At 40.3% G+C, this 15,904-nt stretch overlaps 1 protein-coding gene across 1 annotated transcript in view; it reads left to right on the forward strand.

Annotated features, from left to right (window-relative positions):
- HLTF (helicase like transcription factor) overlaps positions 1 to 15,904 on the forward strand; it is a gene marked incomplete in the record, with an annotated part of 1,324,997 nt that overhangs the window by 99,385 nt on the left and 1,209,708 nt on the right. The window contains 1 exon segment of the mRNA XM_044070619.1: positions 4,662 to 4,795. Coding sequence (XP_043926554.1) covers positions 4,662 to 4,795 — 134 coding nt within the window.

Here is a 15,904-nt window from a genome sequence, read left to right on the forward strand (position 1 = left end):
ACGAGGCATGCCTGCATGTCCCTGTCAGACAAAATTGCAGAAGATACCTCAGATTCATAGCTGGCACAATGTATTATCAATTCTCTGCACTGCCCTTTGGCTTATTTACTGCGCCCAGGGTCTTCACAAAATGCCTGGCACCAGTGACTGCATTTTGCAGACAAAAAGGAATTCAAATATATCCTTATTTGGACGACTGCCTTATTCAAGCAGAGAGCAAGGACATTCTACTAAAACATCTGGCGTTTGTAAAAAGATTACTAGTTGCCTTAGGGTACACTGTAAATGAAAATAAGTCAAAACAAGTGCCCTCTCAAGAGATAATATTCCTGGGTGCAAGCTTGAATACAACAGCCCAGATGGCTTATTTCACGCCAGACAAGCAAAGGCAACTGACTAATTACTTTCAAATCATGGCAACAAAAACCCAGCTCCCTGCAAGGAAAAATTCTGCAGGTGTTGGGGTTCATGGCATCCTGCATTCTACTAATTCCATATGCAAGACTGCATATGAGGAAGTTACAATGGTATCTAAGTGTTTGGACTCAACATTGCCACAGCTTGGAAGCAATAATAACTCTTATTCCTTGCCTGCAGAAGGAGTTTCGATGGTGGGCACAGGCCTGTCACCACAACAAGGGACAGCCTTTCACTTTACCCACAGCCAGGCAGACAATGACAACAGATGCATCGGATTATGCCTGGGGGGCACACATGGCAGGAAAATGTATTCAGGGCAAGTGGTCCGCAGACCAAATGCATCTTCACATCAATCAAAAAGAGATGCTGGCTGTACAGAATGCCCTGACAGCTTTCAAGGACCTTCTACATCCAGGACAACTACTGCTAAAGACGGAGAACATCACAGTTATGTGGTACATAAACAAGCAAGGAGGCACGCACTCATACCACCTTTGCAGGCAAGCTATGACCTTGTGAAACACAGCACTGACCTACCAAGTCCATCTGCAAGCACAATTCCTGCCAGGAAAGATAAACACTCTGGCAGACGAACTAAGCAGAAACCTCATGGACCCTCACGAATGGAAACTAAACCCACAGGTCTTCACCATGATAACAAAGAAATGGGGGTGCCCCGACATAGATCTTTTTGCCTCCCCTCTCAACTGCCAACTACAGAAATTCTGCACGAGGATTTACCATCCACAAGCATGGAAAGTGGATGCTCTTTCATTCAGCTGGAGAACACTAAAAGCTTATGCCTTTCCACCACTGCCTATTCTTCCCAAGGTGCTCCTAAAAGTCAGACAAGAAAGGCCAAAAATGATCCTGATTGCCCCAGACTGGCCACGCCAGCACTGGTACCCAGTCTTAAAGAACTTGGCACAAGGCACAGCCAAACCCCTCACCTTCTGACTCAGCAAAACAATCATATTCTGCACAGCCAACTCAAAACCTTAAATCTAGCTGCATGGCAGATAACATAGCCACTCAGACCACACCTCTCTCTAAAGCTGTGATGGATGTCATTCTGGAGGCCAGGAGGCCCAGCACCAGGAAATCTTATGCAGACAAATGGAAGAGATTCTGCGCCTGGAACCAGACGCAAGGCTTTGACACAGTTGTTCCAAATATTCCTCAGATTTTACAATACCTAACTGAGATGTTGAACAAAGGCCTATCCTTTTCATCAGTTAAGATCCATGCTTCTGCCATTTCAGCTCACTATAACACAGAACCTCCTATTTTATCTCATCCATTACCAAGGCAGTACCTCAGAGGGGCTAAAAACATAAGACCCCCCCCAAGAGAGCACCAATACCTACTTGGGACCTCAACTTCGTCTTGGAAAAACTCACATTGCCTCCTTTTGAACCAGCTAATACAGCGGATATAAAATTTTTATCATGGAAGACTGCTCTGCTCTTAGCAATAACTTCAGCACAAAGTCTCAGAGCTACAGGCTTTAATGGCAGTGGAACCTTTTATCATTTTTCATCAGGACAGGGTTTCTCTAAGGACAAACCCAACATTTATGCCTAAAGTAATATCCAGTGTGGCTCTTAACCAAACCATTCATTTGCCAACATTCTTTCCGAATCCCCAGAATAAAGGGGAGAGACTTCTGCATACTTTGGACATACACAGGCAGTTACGTTACTACTTGGACAAAACAAAAGCTTTCAGGAAAACTGTTTGTAGCATATGCTGCAAGATCACAAGGAAAAGCTATCTCAAAGCAGACCATTTCAAAGTGGATAGGACACTGCATTCGTTTCTGCTATGCACATCATGGAAAGCGAGTACCTAACAACATTAGGCCACATTCTGCCAGGGCAACTGCCACTTCAGCAGCCTACCTCAGAGGAGTACCAACCAAGGACATTTTGGAGGCTGCAACTTGGAGTTCAGTGCACACTTTTACCAAGCACTACCACTTGCCTCTTTACTCCAAATCTAGAGCAGGCTTTGCCACTGCAGTTCTGCAGGGCCTCATCGCCTCTCCTACTCCTACTTAGATCCAGCCACCCAACCTCAGCTTTGGGATTCTTCCCAAGTGTAATGACTGCAACAGTGAAACACGATGAACATAGTACATTTGTTTACCTACCATAAATGTAGATGTTAGAGTGTATTCACTGTTGCAGTCCAGGTTACCCTCCCTCCATCCCCTCTTTCTTGGCTGGGGCCTATCTATACCTCTCTATCCTATACAACCTATGTGGTATATTTGCTTGTAGCAGAAGGTACTGTTTTTGTTTTTATATATGTATTGCCTACCTATTTAGGGGCACCTGACATCTGGGGCAAGAAAAACTGAAGAAAATGGTGTCGGCTGCATCTTATATACCCCTGGCGTACTGATGTCAGGGAAGAGGCGACAGCAACCGATGCTGGACCAAAACTTTGGAACTCTGGCCGACTGCGGGACCGCCTGACGGCAGGATAACCCAAGTGTAATGACTGCAACAGTGAATACACTCGAACATCTACATTTATGGTAGGTACACAACTGTACTTTAGTTTTCTGCCAGACTTGGTTTTCTGCTAACCTGTTAATTAAAATAATTGCTTGCAATTGTTAAAAATAAATCAATTAAGTAATTAAGGCTTGCTTCCCCATTGAAGTATTAACTAAGAAAGTGTATGGTAGCTGGTGTCTGATTTTAATTTCACATTATTCACAGGACTGTTAAATTTGAGCTTCAAGATGCTCCAGTGCCATTGTTTTCATAGTAAGGGTTTTTTTTAACTACTTCAAATTCTTTGCACGTAATCTTAAAGCTTCTTGCCATCTTTTATTTCCTGCCATTGCAGTACATACTGCCAATTTCTTTTGAATATTGGGAAATTATCTCATTATATGACAGGCATTGTCACTGAGGAATGTGTGTCCCGTTTCAGTTCCCATTTGGTTTATCTTATTGACTGCTAATGGAGACAAGCAGTCACTGCATACAGCACACAATGTACATTTACAGTGCAGAGCAGCAAGATGTTATAAGCACTGCTTTACATCTCCATCCCCACAAATTGGGAATGTAGTTAAGTGCTTAATGATGATGACTGAAGCACATCATGACCCACTGTGTAGTGAAACATCAGAATTCTGTTATCAAGAAAAGCGGCCACTTTTATAGTAACCCATTGCATTTAGTAGTGCACCATCAATCCACAACCCCATTTTCACAATTTTATATGTGGTGTTGAGGTGTCTCAACAGTGACACCTCATCTGGAGCTGGTGCTCACACTGCCAGGTGGCTAGCCCTGCCATTCTTCATACCACGTACACACATGCACACTTGCAGCTGTGACCAGTTTAGAGTGCCCATTCCATTCACTGCATGTGTTTGGAATGTGGGAGAAAAACGAGCATCCAAAGTAAACCTACACAAACACAGGTAGGTTATGCAGAATCCTCACAGAAGGTACACCAACCAAGAATCAAACTGGAGAACCTCTTGCTGTGAGGCAACACTGCTACACAAGCCCCTTAATATGCCATAAAAGTGACAATTGTAGCAGACTGTAATGTTTACTTTTTGATTCGTATGTTGTGGGCAGCTATAGAGCTCAAACTGTATGCACTGGTAAAAAAAAAACTGTTAATGTATACTCACAGTATAAGTTCATGCTTGTCAGAGTTTGGTCTTTAAATGTTTGCCTCTTCTATACAGCCACCTATAAGAGGCCTCAACAAAGCCTCGAATATCCAGGTTGGGTATGTAGAAGGTGCATCTTAATTGCAGATGACTTATGTCATGCTAGTTTCAATGAGCTGTCTCTAAAGTGCACTGAAGCATTTCATTGTTGACTGTGAAGCAGATGGGATGAAATTCAGCACCTTCAAGTTTGGTCTTGGAAAAGTGTAGATTGTTGCCTGTGATGAGAGGAGCGCAGCCTCCTTAAGTGGTGGAGTTTAAGTATCTTACTTACTAGAGAAGGTAGAGCAGTTCAGCAAGTCTGCTGATTGAACACTGTATGGTGAAATGGTGGCAGCGTTGCAGGTGTTGCCCTAGACTGCGCTAGTGATGTGAGAATAGAGTCATCAGACAGCAGTCTCACTTTATCTATCCGACTTTTGTCCCCACATTCTTTCTTATGGTCATGTGCTTTAGACAGTGATTTAAAGGATGAGTTCACAGATAAGCAAATTTATTTTATAACTGTTTTTATCTTATACCTTTTTAAAATTAGGGTGGTCCCTTATGGAAGTAAAAACTACTTTAACATGCCTGTGATGCTGAGCTTCTGGGGAAAGGAAGAAAACAAGCGAGCAGTGCTGGATGCACTGAAAAGACATGGCATGTCATTGGCACTTGCATCTTCAGGTATGTTTTGTAGTCGCATCCTTTGTGCAGGTATTTTCAGAAATTAATAGCAGGGGATTCTTAGTTTTAATAAAGTAAGAGAAACTTGTTTACGTTATTTCAGTAAGCTTAAGGTATAGTCTTTAGATAATTTAAATCTGTTTAAAAAATTGATCGGGAATTTCAAGACTTCTTTCATTTCAGCAGAATTTTTTTTTTTTTTTTGCTGCTCAGAGGTACATATCACTCACATTTAATGCATGTGTAAAAGAGTCCACATAATTTTGCTGTAATCATTTCTTACAGATTACCAAAAACTGCGCTAAGAAAATGTTAACTCGCAGAAAACATGCGTACAGAATTTTAGCAGGCTGAAAGTAATATTCCATTGCCATTTTGGGGGGGGGGTGCTGTGCAAACCCTGACAGTGTGAGGGGCTGTGTTTCCATTATATCCTGAGCTAAAATACATTTCCACTGAGGATGAACTGTGTTGAAAACGGAGTAATATGTAATGTGTGCTACATTAGTTTTCTGAGATCTTGGCATTTCCGCGAGTTGCAAAGCTGGCAAAAGTTTTATTTCTTTACAGTTTGCATTGAGAATGTGCAGAAAGGGAAAGTTCAGAAGAACCTTGGCCAGAAACTACATTGAAAATTATGTTAATTTTTTTTTTTAACGCATGTTGAATGTAATGTCTGCTCCAACATTCAGATCACTGTATCTTAAGAGTAATCCAAAATACTTGTTTGGGTGCTGAATATAATATTTTGTCAGACATTGAAAGCATTGTGAAAGGAATAATCTTGGAACATTAATTTATGTGAATTCTTTACTTATTCGTGTTATTAAAATCAAAAGATCAGAAAGTGCTTATGAGTGGATAGCTGAATAGTAAATTATAAGCTCCAACTCCATATAGTTCATTTAAAAAATTGCATGATATACTTTTTGTCATTTGTTTGAAGAGAAAGTTTAATGTGAAAAGAATGCACATTGAGTGCAAACTTAGCATTGTTAAATGATTACTGTGATCTGTTTAGAGTGCAGGTGTTATCTAGTGGCTTGTACTATACACTAGGAGTTTATCTAGAAAGATCCTGCAGTAGTGCATACCTCAAGGAGAGTTCTTGCAGATTTGCTGATTAGAATCGAGGAGCTGAACTGCACAGGAAAAGGATGTGCATAAATTACTGCATATTGAATGAGTCAGCAGTATTGTTGTTGTTGTGAAGGCAGTGTTTGTATGGATCTTTTTATTCATCTGTGGGAAGGTACACATCTTTAGCTCTCATATGAGATTTCATTAGCATCTCAAGATTTTCCTAAAACTGTTGTAGAGATCATTGAGGAGCTTGAGGGTGCTAGTAATATAATTAACAACATACTACTACTGGGTCAGACCAAACAGGATTTGATGTGTGACTGACTGGCTGTTACTCAGGAAGCCAAGACAGAATAACCTGAAATGGAATCAAATTAAGTTTAAAACTTGAGTTACTGATGGGAGAGAGAGAGAGATGGGTTATGTTAACATATGAAGGTTTGAAACCAAACACTGAGAAAGTAAGAGCAGTGGTGCATACACTTTATCCAGAGGAGAAACCAGCTTTTGGTATGTTTTGTTATGATACGGTATCCATCAAGATTATTCCAAGTGTGAGATGTGAGTTTGGCTTTGAGAAAGTTGTTTTAATGCAATATGGAATGGTACTGGAGTACAGAGAAAGAAAATAGTTTAAAAAACAAATGGTTAACTGAAGAAGAGCTTGTATAAGGTACTTCCAAGACTGCAGAGAATGTTTTGAGACTACAGAATTATGGTTTAGTTGTGAAATATAAACTTGAAGAATCCCTTGGAGTGGTTATGCTTGGTTGTTTATATTTACCATTGTAAAATGATCATTTGCTTGGACAAGACATGCAACTGCAATTAAAATTGGTAATTCTGCAGTTTTGTGACAAAACAAGCTTAAAGAATTTCAGGTTTGTACTTGGAATGATACACAGGTGAGAATGCTTTGAGGTGTGACAGTGATAGTTTGTTCAGGATAGATGGTTGCTTCGAAGAGAAGTCCAGCCTTACTGAACTGGGCTTTTACATAAGGTGTGTTTTTTCTTTTTTCTTTTCAAAAAACCTATTTCCTGGTGTGGTGGTATTAAATCGTCCACAGTATGGAATCTAAACATTATAGCAGTGGGGCTTTCAGCAAATGACTTGTAGTCCAAACTATCTACAGTCAAGTGGTTAGGTCATCATTGTAATTCAGACTGTGAAAAACCTAAAGAGTGCATTGGCCAGTTAACAGCATCTAATACAAAGACGCACATTACAGCTTTGTTGGAATGTGAAAACAATTCTTTGTAAGCTGCAGTTTTTTCATCAGCTCATTTTAAATGTGAACATCTAATTTTAATTGGAGACTTTCAATCTAAACAAAAAATACTTAAGTGATCTAGGAGCAAGATGCCTGTTCTCTTTTTTAAAAGAGTTGAGATGGAGTCCTGCAAGGTTTTACAAAAAAGCAATTGGATTGTACTGATCATTTGCTGATTGTACTGAGGCTGAAAACTTGTTGAGAAGTAGTTATTCATAGAAAGGATGGAAGGTTGTTGAGTAGTAGTTGGTGACATTTGTTTAAAATGAATATGTCCCACAGAGACTTTTTAGGGAGGCTGTGTTCATGATTAGGATAGACAGTTGAATGTCCAGAGAAGTTATTGAAAGGGTGTTACAAGTACATTTTTCATACCCTGCAGTGATGAACAACAGTGATTTTCCAAGTCTGAAATATCCTGACATTGTCTGTTAGGAATTTGCATTCCTAGTTCATTATCACCGGAATCCGCGGTGGTGGTGCTGCGGTAGCGTTGTCACCCCACAGTCAGACGCTGTCCAGTTCAATTCTCAGCTAGAGCGTCTTCTGCGTGGAGACATGCGTGAATGGGCGTACCTTTGTTGAAGGTTGTGCGTCAGGGCTGTTAACTCGGCACGTAAAAATCAACTACCAATCATTAGCGGACCGGAGTTCCGCTGTGGTGACCCCTAACCGGGAAAAGCTGAAAGACACGACAAGTTCATTATCATCGGAAGTGCACTCCGCAGATACTCTCAAGCACTCAAAAGTATGGAGACAGTTAAATTTAGCAAGATTCTGTAAACAGTGACTAGGGCGGAAAAGTGCTTGTTAGATTACATTTTGATAAATGTGCTGTACAAATGGCTTAGTATGTAAAACATTCCAACTGAAAAGTATTGAAATGTTCTTGCATTTGAAAAATAAATGCAATATACTAATGTCTTATACTGAAGCAATGCCCACAATTTAAGTAACAAAATTAGGTTATGTTATCAGTTGTATATCTGCCTCAAAGGAAAGTGTAATATATGTGTATAGCTTTAAGATATTCGGCATTCATTTAACCTTTCCCCGAGTTCAGAATGTATGCTATGTGATGATGCATTTATGCAGTGATTAAGCTGGCCATATGTAACTGGTGTTTGGTCATTTTTCCATCTTGAATATGCTATAATTCTTATTTATTATGTAGGCTAATTATAGATTTGTGGATGTACAACCTTAATGACTTGCATTTGATAAGTGGCTTGGTTGCTGGAGGAAGCAGGAGTGATAGGGTGGGAACATGTAGACAATGTTTGCTTCCTCATCCTTGGAGAGGAAGAGGGACGTTGGTCTTGCCTGCTGCATTGCTGGTATATACTGGATGGAGATGTGCATGCCATTCATCATACAGGTCGAGCACATGTGCTTTGGCATGGCAGACTTCACTGAGTATGTGCAGCAACATGCATGCCCACTGAAGATAGATTGCAAACCCTATAATATACAAGTACATATCGGCTACAAGGAGAGGGATTAGAGGTATTAAAAGAAGGGAGAGGGATTAGAGGTATTAAAAGGAGGGAGAGAGAGAAAATGACCTGCCAAAATCATGTCTCACTCTGCAGGGGAATGAATGAGCCAGTCAGGCACATGAGAGCTGATGGATGGCAGGCAACATGGGATTAAAAAAAAATTGTAGTAGTTTCAGTTTTCTAGTAAGTTAATAGTGCTTTGTATGTTGCAGAGCACTGTAATGCATCAGAATAAAACATCCATTCAGACATGGAGGAAAATAGTAAATTAGGTAGTAATAGTTGGTGTAGATAGTGGTATAAAAATAAATTATTGGCATGTTGGGCCACAATGAAGGAGAAATCCAGGCCACGATGAAAGAGAAGTCCAGAAATAGGGTATGTTCTATGGTTGTGGTAGCAGTAGATATTAATTCAGAAGTAGGATGAACTTGTGCTTGGTTGTCAGTAGCAGAAAAAAAATTATTAGTGTAGGAATGTAGTGGGAAGTTATGGTTATAAGGAAGGGCTCAGGAGGTATAGTGCTAGTCTTATTTACTTGGTAAAGAGGTAAAAAGTTATGGGAAAAATACATTTCAAGAGAAGAGGCATATTGGACTATATTGGAGTGCAGATGTGACTTGAGAGTTTTAATGGAAAACAAATGTATGTACAGTGTTGCTGAATTTACTGTTGCAATTAAGTTATTTTGCATTTGCTTTGAAAAGAGTAAGTAGTACAGCTCCTGGTATCAGGTGGCAATTATGGAAATATAAATTTGGTATTGTTATTTTAAAACTGAATAAATGGATAAAAAAAACACTATATTCTCAAATGCTTGATTTAGCACTTGTATAAGGGCAAGGAAGCAGGTACTTGGGAATCCTTTTTAAATCTAGGCCATTTGATTGCATTTCATTGTGTTGAATGGGCATTATCAAATGTATATTAACATTTTGTTTTGGCTATATTTCTGTATCTTACAACCCCGTATTTAATTGCCTCCTTGGACCTTTGGGGTAAAGAGTTGTAGCTGCTTTGCAGCCACCATCCCTGTCTCTTTAATCATAAAGTAGTCTAATCATAAACTTTGATTAAATTTCTTTGATACTATTTCATACTCCACCTTATCACCCATAAAATTGAAAAGGGGTGGTGCGTTGTAGATAGGGTTATCACCTGTCCCACTTTGGGCAGTTGTGTCCTGACAAAAAATTGTAAAAATGGCAAATGTCCTGAGATTTTAGGACAAAATAATTTCCTATATTTTATGTAATAGTTGCATAAAACAGTTATTCTGTATCTGAAATACCTAAATGTTATAAGAAACAGAATACGCAACTAAAATGCTACAAGAACAAGCTTTTATTTAGGCAAAAAAGTTAATTTCTATCCTTTGTACTGGCTGTGGGTATGTGTCGGCTTGTAAAATCTGATGTTTGTACCAAAAATGTCCCACTTTGGCTATTTGAAAAGGTGGCAACCCTAGTTGTAGAGCCTGTTTAATAACATAATTTGTTGATTTGGGTGCTTATGAGCCATGGGATTTTTAGAAGCTCATTTTGAAAAGCAATAAACAGCTTAACCAGTTAAGTGAACAGGTGCAGTGCTTAAAGGGACAATCCCAGGGATTTTTTGTTTTGATTCAGCCTTTGTTTACATTTCAGGTTTGCCTTTCTGAGCATGCTCACCTTTGGCTGAGGGGGGTAGGGTAAACGTACCTGCAGGAAGTTTCCAAGGTTTTAGACAGATTCCATCTCAAATTGCAGCTCTACTGACAACAGCTCTCCATGTGAGCCATTCATTAGTCTAACCTGTGCTTTTTATCCATTGAGAAAAGTAGCCTTTCATGCATTTTACGACCAGGCTGCTGCTGCTGCTACTCTAGAAAGCACAGCAGTAAAACAATTCTTGTAAAGGGGCATTAATCTGTTTCTAAAATTAGTTGCTTGCTAGAGTATTTTGTTTACTCTGTAGTGCAGTGTAAGTCGCATATTCACACAGAGGCAGGATTTTCAGATGTTTGTTTGCATACTGGATGTTAGAATTCACAAACTCCAGTGTGGCACGGTTATTATAAGGACTGCTTAGAATTTACAGTTTGTTCTGTACTTACCCTCCCCCACCCAGAGACTATTAGTTGAATGACTGGTTTACAATCCACTTGATATGCTATGTAGTCACACTCAGCCTTTGCAGCAGTGAAATTATATCTTTAGTATGTGCTTGTTTTTTGTAAAACTTAGTGGAAAGATTATCCCAACCTAGGCAATTTTATTTACTTTTGTTTGCTTATATTTCATGCTTGTTGCTACATGCTTTTTTTCCCTTCACTGTTAATTATTTGTCATATGTTCAGCGTTATGTTGCTTATTAGTGTATGTACTCATGCAGACATACATTTATAAGACAGTTTTCCCAAATTTGACAGGAAGCATTACTTTGGACATTCTCATCTTGGAAACAAACCCACTGAGTTGCAAACATCCTAAGATTCTAGAGGAATACACTCATAACATTACAATATAAAAAGAAAACATGTCAGACAACTGTGAAATTGAATCTTGTTTATACTAAAAGTAATTTCCTATTAGCTGATACCCTTCATGAATCACACACACAGTACCTGTCTGTATAATGCTCATTCCATTCAACTGAGTTTTATTTTCTTCCCTGTATTGTGGTAAAATGATTGGATATTTCATTCTTTTTCTGAATATTGGACTGCAGTAGAGTTACACTGGTTACCATTTGAAAGTTTAGGTAAACGTAGTCCTTATAACTATGTGGATAACAAGCATGTATGCAATATGTAAAGTTTATATTCATGTGGTTGTAAAAACCACAGCCTTGCTATGTCTTAGTGACCGGTTAGTTATTCAAGCCATTTTTGAATGCCTGCCAAATTTGTCTATGCTGGATATGTAATATTGCGTGTATTTTATTTAAACTTTGTCTGAAGTGCAGCTACTTGCTTTAGTGGTATACATCACCTGTACTATTTGAATTCTCATACCTTTTTTCAAAGTTGCCTTTTTTGTGAATTAGATGTCTGTGTTGATGAGACCACTAACTCCCTTATCAAGATGGAAATAGATAATTTAAATAAATAATTGCATGTGTCATTGTGTTTATCATATGCATTTCTTTGGTTATTTAAAATGTGTTTGCTGTTTATATATTGTTTTATATATATATATATATATATATATATATATATATATATATATATATATATATATATATATATAAAATTTATTTTCTTAATTTGCCATTTGTTAACTGGGTTAGTAAAACTGAGACAAAAGGCCCATTTCAGTGGCGACCCAAGAAGAAAGGCTAAAAAAAAATGCATACATACACACACACACACACGCACGTAAATCTGTGTCTCTCTCTGTTTATGTACACAGATGTACACACACCCATACATGTGCTGTGTTGGCGGATATATACATGCGGATACTCATTCACTGTCACGTCGTAAGTATTTTGATTACAGTGACAGTATAAGCTGTCCTTACAGCATTTGTCTCATTGATCATTTATTGCTAGTTTTATAAGTAACAGTTTTTTTTCCCATTTGACATATGCCACTTGACAACACTATTAAAAGTGTGGCTCAGACTACAGAAACATAATTTTAACTATCCTTATCTGTAAGTCCATGGAACAAATTGTCATGAATCCTATAAATAAGGACATCGATGACCTACAAACCCATAATCTGACAGTTTGGTTTTGTAAAAGATAGTTCATGTCTGTTAAACCTGATAGATGACTTCAAAAGCATCACCAGAGGCATAAATGAAGGCAAATCTGTGCATACATCCGACCTTGACTTAGCAATGGCCTTTAATACAGTCGCACATTCATGCATCATTGATAAACTCTCCCAGTTGAATATAAACCCTTATGTTGTCAGGTGGGTTGGTAACTGGCTCACCTTCAGATAACACTCAGTCAACATTCGTGACTTTACCTCGACCAGCACACCTGTCTGCAGTGGGGTTCCACAGGGGTCAATGTTGGCCCCCTATTGTTTGGCATACACTTCTCAGAAGTTCAGGCCAAACTGACGGTGTGTGTCTAACTTTGCTGATGAATGAAAATTAGGTGTAAACATTTAGTGGCCAGAAGATGTCAATATACTTCAAGAGGGACTTACACAATTGAATGATTGTTGCCAAAGTCGTGGACTCAAACTCAGTGCTAATAAAATGCATTATCATCCCATTAGGTACAAATGATATCCATGCAGACTACCATATAAATAATAATACCCTAAGTAACAACTCACTATTGATAGAATTGGGAATGCAAGTTGACTGTAGCCTAAACTTTAACCACCATGTGTCTACTCTGGTAAGTAAGGCATTCTGCATTGCTCACCTCGTTAGCAAAGGCATTGCCTCAACAGCAAAACAGGTCATTACTCCCCTGTACTCAACCCTCATCAGACTAATAACTGAGTACAATGCTCCCTTTGTATTTACCTACCCTCCCACCAGCAGCAACTTGAGAGACCCCATAGATTTCTAAGCAAGAAAATTACAGGGTCTCCACCACATGTCATGCACTGACTGACTCAAGTCACCGAGTCGGTCTCAAAATGCATGCGCACGAAGCATTCCTAAGTATGGAGAACGTCGACATCTGTGCAGTAACTGAAACCTGGTTCAAGGCTCCAGAGAGCACTCCAGCACTACTGGGCTACAACTCATACCACACATTTCGGCCACAGAACATGGACCGAAACACAAAAGGAGGGGGTGTATCCATATTCATCAAGGATACCCACACCTCCAGGTTAGTGGCAAGGCATGATACCTCTGAGATCATCCATGTGCAACTAACATCGGGCAAATCTGCAATGCAAATTGTGGCCTGCTATAGATCATCCTCCATGACCCAGGACCACCACTCCACCTTTCTGGAGACACTGGAAAACATGAAGGTCCTACCGAAACACCCTGATTTTGGGAGATTTCAATTACCCTACCATTAACTGGGAAAACTACTTGAGTACAAACTCCCAGGCTCAGCGCTTCCTGGAATTTATCAACTCGTATGCCGTGGATCAGCTGGTAAACTCCCCTACAAGAGGCCACAACATATTGGACCTGGTCATCACCACCATGGGTGACAGGTGCTCCGTACTGGAGGTCAACCCGTCACTGGTTAGGTCAGACCATAAACTAATCACCCTGGATGTCCACACCCCACCACCATTCCCAACCAAGGAAACCACAGTGAAAACTTTTCTAAAGCAAACTTCACCTTACTTAAGGCAGAGGTGGTAAGTTTCACAGCCCCCACGCTAAAGGGATAACACTGCCCAAGATGCAGAATCCTTTACAATTGCACTCTATGAGCACCTACAAGGATGCATGGATCGTACCATCCGTAGCAAAGACTCACTCCCCTAAGAGAAGGAAACCAGTCTGGTGGACCCCTGCCATAAACAGGTTATCCAACAAAAGGAGGAAACTAGTTCAGAAAAAAAGCAAATCCCAAGAAGGAAAGACATCCCTGATCAGTATTGGTAAGAAACTAAGGTCCCTCATAAAATCATCCAAGGCTAACTTCGAAAGAAAAATAGCCAAGGATTCGAAAGATAACCACAAAGCCTTCTTTAGCTATGTCAAGAATCTAAGTGGCAACACGCAGATATGCTCTGAGATAGTGCAAAATAGCACAAAATATACTGAACCTACTGATATTGCCAACATACTGGCAGATAGATTCAGTGCAAACTTCACCTTCCTCTCACCTTCAAAAGGGCCCACAACAATACCGGAAAAGTGTAGTGTCCCGAAAATCACAGAAGCACAGGTGAAAACAGCCCTTTCAAAAGCCAAAAACACAGCATCAATGGGGCCAGATGGTGTCCCAGGCTGCGTCTTGCACGAACTACAGAACGAACTAACCCCCCCACCTAAACACGCTGTTCAACCTCAGCCTCTCCACAGGCTACGTGCCCATAGAATGGCGCACAGCAATGGTTATTCCGCTCCACAAAGGAGGAGCCACAACTGACCCTGGTAACTATCGCCCCATAAGCCTGACTAGCCTGGTCTGCAAGGCTATGGAGTGCATCATCATGGAACTCATTACCAAAGACATTGGGAACCTCCAAACACTTGACCTGACCCAGTTCGGCTTTAAGGGCAGATCATGCCTACTAAACCTGGTTGACTTCTTCGAGACAGTTACCAAGGCCATAGACGAGGGAAAGGTGGTTCACACAGCCTACCTTGATCTCGCCAAGGTGTTCAACACCATTCTTCACTCAGGTATTATAGAAAAACTCACCAGCCTGAACATAAACCCCTATGTCACAAGATGGGTTGCCAACTGGCTTACAGACAGAACTCACAAAGTAAGAATAGCGGGCTCCAGGTCTGACTCTAAACCAGTCACAAGTGGTGTCCCGCAAGGCTCAGTTCTGGGACCCCCACTGTTCGGCATATATTTCTCAGAAGTACAGGAAAACACAGGAGGACTGTGGCTAACCAAGTTCGCCGATGACTGCAAACTGGGAGCCATAATTGACTGCCTGGCTGACACAGACATCCTCCAAAAAGGCCTTACTGAGACATAGACACCTGGTGTCAAAGTCATGGCCTCAAGCTAAATGCCAAAAAATGCATAGTCATCCCATTTGGGAAAAACAAAACACCCACGAATTACCACATAGGCGGCAGCCCCCTTAATACAGAAGAGATAATAAGAGATCTGGGGACCCAGGTAGATAGTAATCTCTCCTTTGACAATCATATTGCCAAAGTAGTTAGGAAATCCGTCTATGTGGCCCATCTAATTACTAAAGGGTTCGCATCTAGAAATAAAGAGGTTATAGTGCTCCTGTACTCGTCACTCATCAGACCCATCATAGAGTACAATGCCCCATTTGGGATGTACCTCACAAGACACTTCCAACAGCTTGAAAGACCACAAAAGCACCTCACCAAGAGGATTACTGGCCTCAAACATATGTCCTGTGCAGCCCGACTGAAAAAACTCGGTCTGTACTCAGTGGCATATCGCTTACTCAGAGGTGATCTCTGCCTAACTTACAAAGCCATGTCCAACTCAGAATTGATGGACACGCTCCACCTAAAGAAATCGAAGTCACTGCGAGCCACGCGCTGTAGTGAGCTCAACCTCGCCACAACAATAAATAGAACACGCTGGAGGGATAGATTCCTGTCACAGAGACTCCCCATGCTTTGGAACAAAATTCCTAACTACATTAGGCAGAGCCCCTCACTA

The sequence above is a fragment of the Protopterus annectens genome, chromosome 4.part1 (assembly GCF_019279795.1).
Source record: "Protopterus annectens isolate FY-2018-M chromosome 4.part1, PAN1.0, whole genome shotgun sequence".
NCBI lineage: Eukaryota > Metazoa > Chordata > Ceratodontiformes > Protopteridae > Protopterus > Protopterus annectens.